The sequence below is a fragment of the Setaria viridis genome, chromosome 9, assembly GCF_005286985.2.
Source record: "Setaria viridis chromosome 9, Setaria_viridis_v4.0, whole genome shotgun sequence".
NCBI lineage: Eukaryota > Viridiplantae > Streptophyta > Magnoliopsida > Poales > Poaceae > Setaria > Setaria viridis.
In genome coordinates this window covers 25128305-25142295 of record NC_048271.2, presented here as the reverse complement: position 1 = coordinate 25142295, position 13991 = coordinate 25128305, and the positions used below count along the sequence as shown (strand labels likewise).

Here is a 13991-nt window from a genome sequence, read left to right as displayed (position 1 = left end):
CAAAGAAACACACTAACTATACACACATAGTTTAGCTGTGTGATGGTCGTGTCCATGAGCCACCTCTCACTTTATCATCATGGTTATAACAGCAGCCCTCCTCTTATATTTATGAGGAGGTCCGGGTTACAGAGTTGACATGGACTCTACCCTGCACTGCTAAATACAACTCAAGTTCCTTCGTAACCGGACTCGTACAAATATTCAACACAATATCTAACAAACTCCACCTTGGCGAATATTTCATCATCTTGAAACCGTAATGCGCGAACCTCCATGTAGACTGGATGCCTTTGCCACTCTATCAAGAGCTGCTTGAAGAAACATTGTCATATCCCATAATTCCAAACTCCGTGACTCCACCTACAACTGTGCACCATTTTCATCTATGACCACAATCTCTGTTTAGCAAATTAGATTTCCCTCTTGCTATAATAGCTAATTGAATCTAACACCATGCTCATGCTGAATGTCCCCCCTGCTTTCCCGGTCTATGCCTACTCCCTTGCTTCCATGGAGCAGTTGCAAGCACGTCTAGACAGTAGAGTGCTCTTCACAGGTAAACAATGTTCTTGGTGCCTTATCAGTGTGCTTCAAACTGACCATCACAATAGCTTATGCACTTTTATTTCTTAAAATAGATGTAATTGGAGTAGTCACTGCTGCTTCAAATGTTGGGGCAACGCGAACAAAAATAAGGCAAGGTGAAAGCTTGAGGAGGGCCATCACTGTAAGTATCCTGTAATCTCTACTCCTAAAAAAAAGCAAAAGGAAGATAATTTTTTCGTACGTCATTCCTTCCACTCGCTTCGTCCCGCGCTAAAATGAATCGGCGCCCTCCGATTCCTTTTTTCCGCCCGTCCGCTTCCCTCCGTCCAATCCGGCGTCTGCTTCCCTCTGCGCCGTCCACGCCGAACGATCCCCCACTCTCGCCACCCCTGCCGCATCCCCACCAGCCCCGCCCCTGCAGCCTCCCCTTCTCCAATCTCCACCCAAACCGCTTGCTCGCCGCCCCTGCTGTCGCACCGCTTGCCCTCCCCCGCACTTGGGCGCTCGCGGTTCACGGCGCGTGGGACGGTCGCGACTGCCGCTACGCCTCGACCCTCGAGGGGGTGACCAAAGGAGGCCACTTTGGGAGCGGCGGCTGGGCGTGCACGCCAGATCTGGGCTGGTTGGGGGCTCCGGCCGCCGGAAGGAGGAGGGCGACGACGGTGAAATGAAGTCGTCGCTGCGGAGCCGGCAGGAGCCGCGGTGTCATCATCATCGCCTCTCTCTACTTCCCCACCGCACCCGCTGCTCGCATCCTCCGCCGCCACCCCTCACTTCTCACCGACCACGTCCACCGGTGTCTGGTGAGGGGCGCCCCGGGGACAGCTGCTTCGGCGACGGCTGCGGTGCGAGGGGGGCCGAGCGGGGCGGCAGCTCGGCGTGGCGCGGAGGGCGGCCAGCCGCCTGGGCAGCTTTAGCGGCGACGGCCATCTACAGCAAAAATTGGCGACGGCCCCATCCATCTCCGGCAACAAATTAGGGGCGCTCCCCATGGATCATGGCGGCAGCACCTCGACATCTCCACCTGGACGACGTCCCCTGTGTGGCGGCCCGTACTTCCCCTCCTCACTGCTCAGGACGATGGCCAGCAGAGGTCCCTAAGCAAATGGGAACCAGCAAAGAGGACAGCCGCCTCCGACCAAGCCAGTCCGCCGCCGGCAACACCATTGGGCTCATGTTGGCTTTGGCGTTTGGCTTCGGCCGGATCATACATGATGGGCTCATGTTACATGATGGGCTCATGTTCAGGCAGAACTTCTCCATTAGGTCCTATGAGATTGTGGCAGATAGGACAACGTCTATAGAGACACTGATGAACCATTTGCAGGTGAGAATTTGTTACTTTTCAGGCGTGATTGTTGTGAATTAGTATCGGTCAATGAAACAGTCTGGATTTGATGCAGGAAACTGCACCTAATCATGTGAAGACTGCTGGGCTGCTAGATGATGGATTCGGCTCCACACCAGAGATGAGTAAACGAAACTTGTTATGGGTGGTTAGCCAAATGCAGGCCATTGTTGAGCGTTATCCATGCTGGTATGATTTGCAGAATTGCATGTTGTTATTTCAGTTTTCTAATTGTCATTTGAGCTTGAATTAAGATGTACCCCCTAGCTTTTGTACATCATGTGGCTACTCTTACTGATTTCCGATGATACACCCTTACTGAACTTGTTGATATTTCCTTACTTATTATACTTCTGCGAGGAGATTAAGCAGAGGAGATTATACATCAGCCTAATGAACATTTGTGACTTTTTCTTTAACAGGTTGACATTTTGCTCTGATTAAGCAGAGGAGGTTCGTGCTTGGCAGCAAAGGGCCAAGTACAACTTGGAGTGAAGGATGTATGTACTCATCGGAGCAAGAATTTTAAGGAAGGTTGTGGTGATAGCAAGGTAGACACACAACGTCCTGTTGCAACAACGGTCTTGCCAATTTGCATCTGATGCTGAAGGGTAACAGGTAACCCAAAGATTTGACGCCCTGCAGGTTCTGTAAGTCAAGTGAGGCATGCATACTCTTGTTGCAGTGACAGTATCTTTGCCTATGCAAGGAATGCGAGAGGAAGATGAATTTCTGCCCCCTCGCCGGCCCTCAAGATACTTGGCATGGAAACACACACACACACACACCCACACCCACATGCACGTACGTAGAATAGAATTTATGTACCACATGAGTACCTTACGAGATATTGCTATGTTAATACTTCAATCTTTTGCTAAACTGTAGAACATAAATATGTAATGAGTTATAAGCCATTCTCTTATACCCAAGCTACTTCTAAAATAATTATGTTTCAAAATCAAAGAATGTAAATTTCCCATCAGCTATCAACATTTCAATGATTCGCCCCGATCTGATGTATAGAGAAAATAATATTTGAGGAGCAAATTTTTTGTTTCCTCGATGCAAATTTACATGGTTCAAGATTGCTTGTTTCATTGGCAAGTTAACTCTTTTTTGCATTGAATTTTTTCTCCCGTAGCAACCCATGGGGCTACACCTAGAATCTTTCCTGCTTGGAGACTTCCTCGGAAGACCAATGACTCAATATTTTTGTTAACAACCTCACATGTTATCACATGTTATAGTACATGATGGGAGGATAATGCGGCGGAATTTCTTCGGGATTTACTTGCACACGAAATTAATGGATAGCAGAGACATCTTCCTACTTATATAAAACATTATCTTAGTCATATCATAGGAAAAAATATACATTAGAGTTGGTCAACCTTTGATACCATGCTCTACCTAGCTATGTTAAATTCAGTAACTAAGTTCTTGGATTAAATATATTTTAAATGTTCGTGCTTATTTTCAAACTATTGTTATCTTGGTGATTTCTTCGTGTATTGTAATAATTTTTTTTTGCTGCCCGTAGCAACGCACGGGCACGATCCTCGTATTCCTAAATATTAGAATATTAAATTGAGTGGGTTTCCGAAAAATTTAAAACTTTTTGTTTCCATTGTGTGCCCTTTTGAAATTAAAGCTAAATACTATTCTCATCCCAAATTCCTTAAGAATTAAATCCTAAGTTTCAAAATTATTGTGTTAGTGTGATTTGGTTCTTTTTGGATTTTATTTGGATCTCAAATATTGAGTGTGTTTGAATTGATTCAAAATTCAAACTAAATATAAACCTAAACCTAAATCAAATAAAAGAAAAACCTAAACTAACATAACATCTAACGACCCCACCAGGTCGGCCCGCTAGCCGAACCGGCCTAGGCCACTAACCGAATCACTCTCCATTCTCCTGCGGAGACCCAGCAGGCCGGCCCAGCTAAGTCAGCCCGCCAGCCCGCAGCGCCTCACCCTCTCATGCTCTCTCGCTAACAGGTGGGTCCCACTATCAGCTTTATCCCTCACCTCATGCCCCCCCTCTCTCTCACCCACGTGCAGCCCGCTCCCCCTGCCTCGCTGGCGCCCTGCGCGTGCGCCTGTGACTCCTTCCGGAGTCTTTCGGGAGGGGGGAAACCTCGCCGTGCCCCTATAGCACCCGCTGGCTGCACCCTAACCCTAGCCGCAGGGCCACTGGATGGCTGTCACGTCACCCTCGGGCGCGGATGCAAAGGATGGATGGCTGCGGCCATCCTTGCCCCCGCACCACCTTGTCGCGCCCATAAAATGAGGCCGCACCGCCCCTCCCCCCCCCCCCAAGCCTCCATCCACAACCCTCAGGTGCAACCCGCCGCCGCTCCAGTGAAGAGAAGAGAAGAAGGAGGGAGGAGAAGAGGGGAGGCCACCGAAGGAGTCGTCGCGGGAAGGAGGAGGCCAACCGGAGCTGCTCATCGTCGACGTGCCCGTGGAGGAGGGGAGCCAGAGCTGCCCACCGTGTACCGCAAGTCCATCTCGCGCTAGCGACATCTATACCTTCGAGCTGCTGCCATGACCCAGGCCTTCATGCCGCACGTCATAGCCGCCGCGGGCCCAGAACTCTAGTGCCCCATGCGTAGCTGCGGCTGGGGACTACCTCGTGTCTGCACGGATGAGCACACGCTTCCGCGCTAGAGCGCACCGCGTGCTCCTGGGCACAAGGCCAAGGCCACTATTGGTATTTCTTACGATCACGAATAAATCCGCAAGCGCACGGATATACCATTGTAGCATTTCACCCAAGAGTATTCCCAAGGGTATCGTATTTTCCAAAGGAAGGTGAGTCGGTCAAAAGAGTTTATTATTGCATATGAGTATATCATGGATGAGTACTATCAATACTTAAGGTAGGGGTAAGATAGATAGATAACTAGTGTGACACACACATGATTCATCTCAAGATAACTAAGCTAGGAGAAGGACTAAGAGTAAGCTCTAGGTTCATATGTACTTCCTATATACTGCACAGATTATACAAGTAAAGCATACATACACATTGTATAGACTATCGGGGTAGCACCCAGGCACACACGGAGAGATAGGACCTGCACTAGTTACACCTTTGTACCTGAACGTGGAGGAGTACAAAGGACTGACAGGACTGTCACCACGTGCGGTCTACCTCTAACTATGGGCAAACTCATCGTCAATGAAGTTACGCAACCCAAGCACCATGCTTGCATTGTTAACAACACTCCAGCCATCTGGTCTATTGTATAGAAGGCTGGAGCCCCCATAGAAATGGCCATTGAACCGATGTCGTACCATAGCACATCAATGCTATACAAGGTATATATATACACACATAGCATAAACTATAGCAAGGTCTATAAACACACATGAGAGCATATGAATCTATAGCATGAAAGCAAGGGTATACGACTAACATGAGCATATAAGCCTAGCCTATGAACACAGCAAGAACACATGAACAACTCATGCATGTGAGAACCAAGCATAGCACTAAAAGAGCCATACCCTAGACTCCAAGGAGACCTGGGACCTGAAGTAGAGCTACTCTAGCCTAACTCCACTAACTTGGAAACTAAAGGGAGATAGTGAATCAAGAGTTGTGTGTGTCTCTAAATGGAGCCCCTCCCCTCATATATATAGGCACCAAGAGGCAGCATCTCTGAAGGAATCTTCAGGGAATCTCCTACAACCGACCTTGGGACAGCACCACAGGCCACCACATGGAAGGTGGGGATGAGCCGACACAAGGTCGGTTCGGCTGAAGCAATGGTTCGGCCGACCCCCTTGTGGTGCCTCTCCCAACCGCCATCGCATGGGTGACTACCATGTGGCCCCTATGATGGTTGTGTGCATTATCTGGTGGATCGAGGTGGTTTTGGTTGTTTGTGGGTCCTTCAATCCATGGGATGCACACGTGGTGGACTCTCATTCGTCGGAAGCGTGCTTCTTAGATCCATAGAGGGTGCTTTTCCTTTATTGTATGTTTATTCACCTCAACAAAATAATCTCCAAGGACAAATGGAACTACATTATTTGAAACCAAATATGCATGTAAGAAATGTCAATCCTCCTTTATTCTTGAGTATATTGATGGTCATTTTTGGTACTTAATGACCGTCGACATCTCCCCCAGGCTGGCCCTTTTCTCATCTCGAGCAAATGCTGAGACTTAGGTTGGTTGATCAGTAGTTGCTACAGTGTTGTATTCCTAACTTATGCCAAGTCTACAACAAAATACTCTACCAAGAACTTGAATAAGTTGGTATTGATCTTACCTCTTACCTTACTTCTGTGGGCATGTAGCTTCACCTTGCCTTGGGCGGTTGAAAGATAGAATGGTTTCATAGAGATTGCCATTCACTCATCCTTTGATCAGCTGACAATTCGAAGGTTTTGCAAAGTTTTTCAAAAGAAATCAAAGTTCCTCAAATGATACTCTCGGATCGCTCAATGTGTATGACTCCTTACCAAGGCATAAGGTTGCCTTTCTTTCACAACCTACTCCTAATAGTCTTGTATGTGGAGCTGTAGGTAGGGAAGAATGATGACATACATGTTTCTCATCTATTGCTAAGTCAAAGACCAGATCCTTAGGATAAGTAAGCCATACAACCTGATCAAAATGTGCATGTGTGTGGATGGTGAATATGGTGGATCATATATGGACTCCTTTTGCATGATCCTTCTCTCTCCTTACTCTCTTTCTTTTGAGACATGGGCTATCTTTTCTTTTCTCTTCTTTTTTTCATCATGCTTTCATGAGCATGTATTTTATTTCTTTTTGCATAGTCCAAGTATCTTTTGCAAGGATAACTTTGGAGAGAGAGGTCATAGAACAACATGGAGCTTTATTTTGTGGATGGATGAAATGATGAGTGCTAACTTCCAGTGTAGAAGTTTAGCATATGGTGGTGGCGTGTACGTGATATTGATCATGGGAGTATGACAAGTTTCTTGCTAAGGGTCACAACAATTTGACAAATCTCAATGAGAAAACAAGATGCATATGTAGAGGCTATGTAATAGGACCAACATATGGCCTTGGATAGGAATTTCTCATCATTGAGGAACTTTCATTTTTGTATGATTTATGTTGCAATGCCTAGTTGTTTTCATATGGTAGGTTGTTTGTGTATATTTCTAACCCATGAGCAACCTATATGGTTTGCTATGTGTGGTTCTTTCATGATACATGCTCTTTCATTTAGTATCTTTTGTATCATGAGCACATTCTATAGGGTTACCTTCCCTTTTGTTGTCAAAAACAATGTGCATACTCTTGGTTGGTGATTCAAACACTAAATGCACACATTTAGGGGGAGCTTATCCTATGGTTTGTGATTTTGAGACTAACTTGTTTTCAAGCTTATCTTGTGTAGCCTCTTAATGGCGCGTTCTCGATCCGGTGCATCACTCTAAGAGAATGCTATTTCACTCTCAATGTGAACTAACAACTCTATAAGAGTGACTATAGCAATATGAGCATTCATACTTATTGAGTCATGTCCTTGCGACCTTACATCTCATATATAAGTTCAAAGGCAATGCACTGATACATTCCTTATCCTTGTGGTGCCGCATGTGTTTCTCTTGTTATCCTCTTTCAAGTGGTGTCATCTACAAGTGATATCATTTTCAAGTGGCTCATCTCAAGTGGTGCCATCAAGGTAAGAGATAGCCCCTGGAGGTATGCGTTGCTTAATCTTTCAAGTGGTATTCTTGTCAAATCCTTTGTCTTACAAGCTACCTCCATGCTTCATATGTTCTAAGCTTCCTAGTATTTCATGTCATTTAGTTGTGCACTTGTTTTTCACACCATCATGTTGTGCACACACATAGGGGGAGCTTCGCTAATGTCTTGCTAGTTTCATGAATTATATCCATCCTAGTCATTTTTTAAATGGTACCTTCATTGGTACCATCACATGTGGATCATGGTTCATGAAGCTATCTCCCTAGGATACTAATGTTTTCCTTTGAGCTATGTGTGCAAGGTCTTGTAGGCTTACAAATGGAAGAGATTGCCTTTTTGGCGATTTGATTCCAAAGGGGGAGAAATGTGGAATCAAAGTAAGAGCCAATGCAAGTACCTATGTGTGAATATACATAGGGGGAGAAATACAAGAAAAAGGGAGAAGTACATCAAGGGGGAGTCATATGAGAATGTTCAAAGGGGGAGGTTGGATGGTTGGATGATGGTAAGCATCAAAGGAAGTGTATGTGGTTCAATTGGTAAATTTTTGCAAAATTATGCTTGCTTTGATTGTGTTGTCATCAATCATCAAAAAGGGAGAGATTGTAGCGAACATGGCCTCATTAAGCCATAGTTTGTGATTTTGGTGATTGAGTGACAACATAGTCTTTGGGACTAATGCTTTGTCTAGCATGTACCTTGTAGGTTTTCTAGGTCCCAAGAATGCAAACAAAATCATGGCAAGGTCCAAATGATGGTATTCTTGACATCCAAATCATGGTATTCGAGTATCCAAGTCATGGTATTTAAGTATCCAATCTATGGTATTTAAGTGAACAAGCCATGATATCTAGGATTATTCTATGGTACTGAAGCATCCAAATGATAGGAAAAATCCAAATTCTAGACCATCCAAGTGACGGTATCTTTGGTGCTTGCATTGGACGAATTAGGAATAAAAAATGCACCGTCAGATGTTCTGATGCCCCACCTGAGAAGCGTCGGAGCAACCATCGGAGCAATCGGTACAATGGGAAAAACTGGAAAAAATCTCGAGTGCGCCAGATGATCTGATGGGGGTAATTTTATAAGCGTTGGAGCAATTTGCTGAGGAGGCAGAGGAAACCCTATGGCACCGGATGTTCCGATGCCCTATGGAGTTGACCGTCGGATGAATCATATTTTCTTTGAGAAGTTCCAGAAAGGTTTTGGCAAAAATCCTTCAGCGCCGGATGATCCGACGGCACCATCAGAGAAAGCATCGGAGCAATGATGCCAGGGGGATCCAACGGCTATGTGACGTGAACAGTGGCACCGGATGATTCGGTGGGGGCATTATATAAAGCGTCGGATGAATTCCTGAGGAACTTGTGCGTGGGGAGGCAACGGCTAGTTGCATCGGATGTTCCGATGCAGGCCAAAAATAGACCATCAAAACATGTATGTGGAGCAACGGCTCTTTGAGCCCTTGGGGCTATTTATACCCCCACCACTCACCCATTTGGAGTTGCTGGAGTGTCCAAGGATGCATTGAAGACCAAGACTCATCAAGAACACATCCATGCCACCCAAAGTGCTTAAGTGATCCATCAAAGGTTTAGCGCAAGCTTAGGAGAGTGATTAGTGCTAGGATAGGCCTAGAGAGGAGTGAGTGCAAGGTGTGCTGACCTTGTGATTAGGTTCTAGAGTGAACCACTGCTGTACAAGAGGTGTGCCGGTGCCTTGGAGCCTCGGTCGCTCGCCGGCAAGTTTTTGACCCTCCGGCTTGGTGTGGAGCGGCGTCAACGACCTTGTGCAGGGGACGTGGAGACCCTTTCCTTTGTGGAGAAGCTTCTTAGTGGAGACGACATCAAGGTAACCGAGAGACTTTGCGTGAGCCTTAGTGGCCAAGCCTTTGTGGCAAGTCAAGGGGCACCTTAGGAGAGACTTGGTGATCGGGAAGCAATACTCTTGTGTGAGTGCTTCAACAACATAGACTAGTGGTGGCCTAGTGCCTACCGATACCACGGGATAAATCTTTGTGTCAAGAGTTTGCTTCCCCACATCTCCTCCTTACGTTTCCGCATTTCATACTTGCAACTTGTGTGCCTTTACTTTCCTGGAGTAGTATCTTGATAGGATTGGCTATAGGTTGCAAAACTTGTTTTGGGATGAGGGTTTCACACTAGATCAACTGTAGATTGCACATCTATATAGCATGATCTAGTTTATGTTTTGTTGCAACTAGTGGAAGCCATAGGTTTAGTTTTTAAGTTGCCTATTTCACCCCCTCCCACTCTTAGGCTACGAGAACCGATTCCTTTCACATGGAGAACTAAAACATTCTTACCGCGCATAGGAAAGTAGTAAATATTTTTGATCTTTTTAATTTTTTAGATTTGATTTGTTTTTCTCATGCATATTCTGAAAACAATAAGGATACAAGTTACTTCTCACATGGTGGTCCTTCCCCAAGCTAGCTTCAGGCTCACTGTTGCTGGTTAGGGTTGTACCCCATCTAGCAGAAGTAGGCCCTCAACCCCTCTTGTTGTTGCTGCTGAGGCATGCTTGACAAGCTGGAAATCGAAACTTACAATGTAGAAGTGCGTGCGAGGGGTGACATCCAAATGGGCAATGTCGAAAGGCTTTACCCAAGTGGTTGTTCCCCCGAGCTCAGACCCACAACAAAGAACAAATAGAGGAGCAAGGATTGGTTGCTTCTTTCTCCTTAGTTGAATTTTAGAGAACCTAGAAGCCTATTCAGGGGAGGAGCGAATGCCATGTATGGGCAAGACTCGTCTCCCCCTTTACTCTTTGCAAAGCTCAGGAGAACAAATGGACAAAAACTGATCGGGAGCAACGCCTAGAAGTTGTTTGGGACAAAGTGAGGCCTAAAAGTGAATTGACTTGGCTGAATAAGACATTCAACCAACACATGATAGGTCTTAGTTGCCCTTCCCTTGGTATAAAACTTCTTCGCAATCATGTGAGATCATGCAAGAGGAGTTTTAACAAAAAATTGTTCTAGAAAAGAACTCCAAAAATTCTCAACAAAAATCACTCAAATTTGTTTTCAGAAATTTTTTTATGGGAAAAGGGAAATTGGCTAGAACGAATTCCAGCATGGAAATGATGGGTTGGAAAAGTCAAACATGCAGTGCAAAATCAAAATTTGAAAAGGAAAATATGAGATAACTACCGATTTTACCTTTCGGCGAAGGACTCACCATTTGGAGTCTGACGACGGGACTCTTCTCCGTCGTGTTTAGCCTGATGACGAGGCATCCACTTTTGGAGAAATGGAGGCATATGCTTGTCCCACCTTCCTACACACCGTCTTGATATTATGAGGTTTCCTTGGTGTGGTTGGTGGCTTCTTGGACTTCTAGGGCTGCATGCTAAGTTGCTCTCCCAGCCTCATACTCATTCTTTGCTGCTCAATAAGTATGAAGTTCTTCATGAATGAGATGAGGCTGTCCATTTTCAGGGGTGTCGCTTCAACCTCCTTGTATGAGAGTTGATTCCCTATGTGCTCCTGATCATGGAGCATTACTCCTTCCTCGAACGGAACTCGAACTTCTCCTTCTTACCATTAATATGGAGTCGGATTACTCTGGCCCCCTCATCAATGCGTGCATCCGTGGTGCTAAGGAACGGGTGCCCCAGGATGAGCAGTGATTCCTTATTGATGTCCATATCAAGCACCATGAAGTTGACTGGTACGAAGCAATCGTGGATTCTTACCAGAATATCTTCAGCAATTCCCGCCGGGTACCAAACTGATGAATCGACCAACTGCAGCTACATAGGTGTTGGAGATAAGTCTATATAGTTGAGGCAATCAAAAACTACCTTGGGCATAATGCTGACACTGACTCCAAGGTCGTAGAGGGCATGGTCAAAGCGAGGAGCCCTGATCATACAAGTGATCGTGGGACACCCCGGATCTTTCTTCTTCTCAGGAAGCCGGTTGAGTATAGTTGTGCTACACTCTTCCGTAAGCTTTACTACCTCCGAAGTGGGCATTGGTCCCTTATTGCTAAGGATATCCTTGAGATAACATGCATGTGTGGGTACCTGCATTGCCTCTAGCAGCTGAACATTGATTTGGATCTTTTGGATCATTTCCACAAAGTGAGGGAATGGCTCATCCACGGATGGCTTCCTGTTGTGTTGGGGGAATGGCAAGATGTTGGTGTCGAAGAATTCTTGTGGTATTGTTTTCCCCTTGGGTGCCTTCTTTCTTTCGAGTGCCTTACTTACCTTGGGCGGCTCATCCATGTCAGAGTGACCTTCGTTGGATTCCTCAACCTCCTTCGTGCCTCCCTATTTCTTTCCTGCAAGGTTAGGATACAGCGAATCGCGAGTGTTCTTACCCCCTCTCATGGTCACCGCACTAGCATTCTCATGAGAAGACTCGGGTTGCCCCGGGATCTTCCCAATCTCAACAGAAGGAACAACAGCGGCCAGCTGAGCTAACTGGGTTTCTAGCATTTTGTTAAAGCTCAGCTGGTTCTTTAAGGCAGAAGAAAGACCATCAAATTTTACGTTGAGGCTATCCAAGATTTTCTTGTTGACAACTAACTTTTTAGTGAAACCTTCATTTATCTTAGCTTGCCCAAAAATGAGATCCCTAAAAGAGGGCTGATTAGAATTGAAAGAATTACCATTGTTACCTCCTTGATAAGGGCGTTGTTGATTCCACCTATGGCCTCCTTGTGGATGATAGTTGTTGTTGCCGTTCATGTACAACACGTCCTCCTGAGTCTCGGGGCAGTTATTCCCCGAGTGGCCAGAATTACCACAAACCTCACATGTCATGTGAGAATCCATAGTTTGGATGGTGCTGGAAATGGCAGCTTTCTCTTTGGTGTAGTCGTCCAATCTCTTCATTAGGAGGTCCATTTTGGTAGTAAGTATATCCGCTTCCTTGATGGTATGCATACCCCTCTGTTGGGGTTGGAGTCATTCATCGCTCCACCCTTGGTTTGAGACCATCTTCTCGATCAATGATGTAGCAGCATTAATAGTAAGCGAGAAGAAAGCTCCTCCAGTAGCAGCATCAACATGGCCTCAGGCTATCAGAGTTAGCCCATTGTAGAAGATCTGAAGAATAATCCAGTTATCCATCCCATGGTGAGGACAGGCTAGGATGTACCACTGAAGCATTTCCCACGCCTTAGGAATTGATTTCGATGCTGCTTGCTGAAAACTCAAAATCCTCCCACGAAGGGCATTGGTTTTACCCAACGGAAAGAACTTCACGAGGAATACCGCAGAGCATTTATCCCATGTATTAATCTCTGAGCAGCTTGAGTAGAACCATTGCTTCACCCTCCCGAGGAGGGAGAATGGGAACAATCGGAGATGAATAGCATCTTCACTCAGCCCTCTAATGGTGAAGGTGTTGCACAGCTCAAGAAACTGTTGCATCCTTGTTGGCTTTCCCACAGAATGGGCTAGCCTACACCAAGGTAATGAGACCCATCTTGATCTCGAAGCTCGCATCCCCTGTGTTCACCTCAGGGCCTTTTAGCACCTGAGAAGTGGAGGGAGTGGAGTACTCACGAAGAATCTTCTGGGCCATAGCGTTTGACGTAGATGGTGCAAAAGAAGTTGGATTGACTATCGAGAGAGTAACCTGAGGAGGAACGACACAAAGATTGTACCTGTGGCGGAACCGCCCAAATTAACCTGACTAAAATGCATTGAAGTCGCCTGACACGCGATTATGCACTTTAAGCAAGTCAACTTGGTCGACCGTCGGATTTCCTCCGATAAACCACATAACAGGATCGAGAAGCATTGCTCACGCGAAGGTGAGTAGCACAGAGGTTACAACATTCCATCATGACAACATAGTTCAACAATTTATTACATCAGAGTTTTCAAAATTTAGACCGAAACTTGCAAGGTTCGAAGTCAAATAAAACTAGCGGAAGCTAAACGTCGATACATGACATCATGACAGAGCCGATCATGACATCAAAAACTCCTTCCTTCGTCGTCCGAGGAAGGATCCCACTCGACGGTCCAGCCTGGGGGAAGCTGGGTCGGCCAAGTGGTACCCGCAACCAAACTATTGACATTACCTGAAAAAGATTAGCCACAACAAGGCTGAGCAACTAGTACTCAGCAAGACTGACCCGTCGGAAAGACACGACCGATACTCAAACATGCAAGGCTTTCTGGCTCTGGGGTTTTCTTTGCCAAAAGCGTCTAAAGTCAGTCCTTACTTTCAACATTTTAGCTCATGTCCTATGTTCTTTATCCATTCTAGATTAGCAACTTATACTAAACAAACATGGTTTCCAAGCAATTATTGAAAAAGCATCAAGATTTAAAATCGTCATCATGTTCCATCTTTACTCAGTGCAGAATAGTGATCAAGTAGTCCCAATCTGTGAG

General features: G+C 45.7%; 1 protein-coding gene across 1 annotated transcript; it reads left to right on the top strand.

The window, feature by feature from the left end:
* Positions 1 to 1654: 1654 nt before the first annotated feature.
* LOC117839696 (palmitoyl-acyl carrier protein thioesterase, chloroplastic) lies at positions 1655 to 2459 on the top strand. The gene is made up of 3 exons (XM_072290476.1): positions 1655 to 1876; positions 1977 to 2086; positions 2320 to 2459. The coding sequence occupies exons 1-3, from the start codon at positions 1655 to 1657 to the stop codon at positions 2339 to 2341; spliced, it is 354 nt and encodes a 117-aa protein (XP_072146577.1). The 3' UTR covers positions 2342 to 2459.
* The last annotated feature ends 11532 nt before the right edge of the window (positions 2460 to 13991 follow it).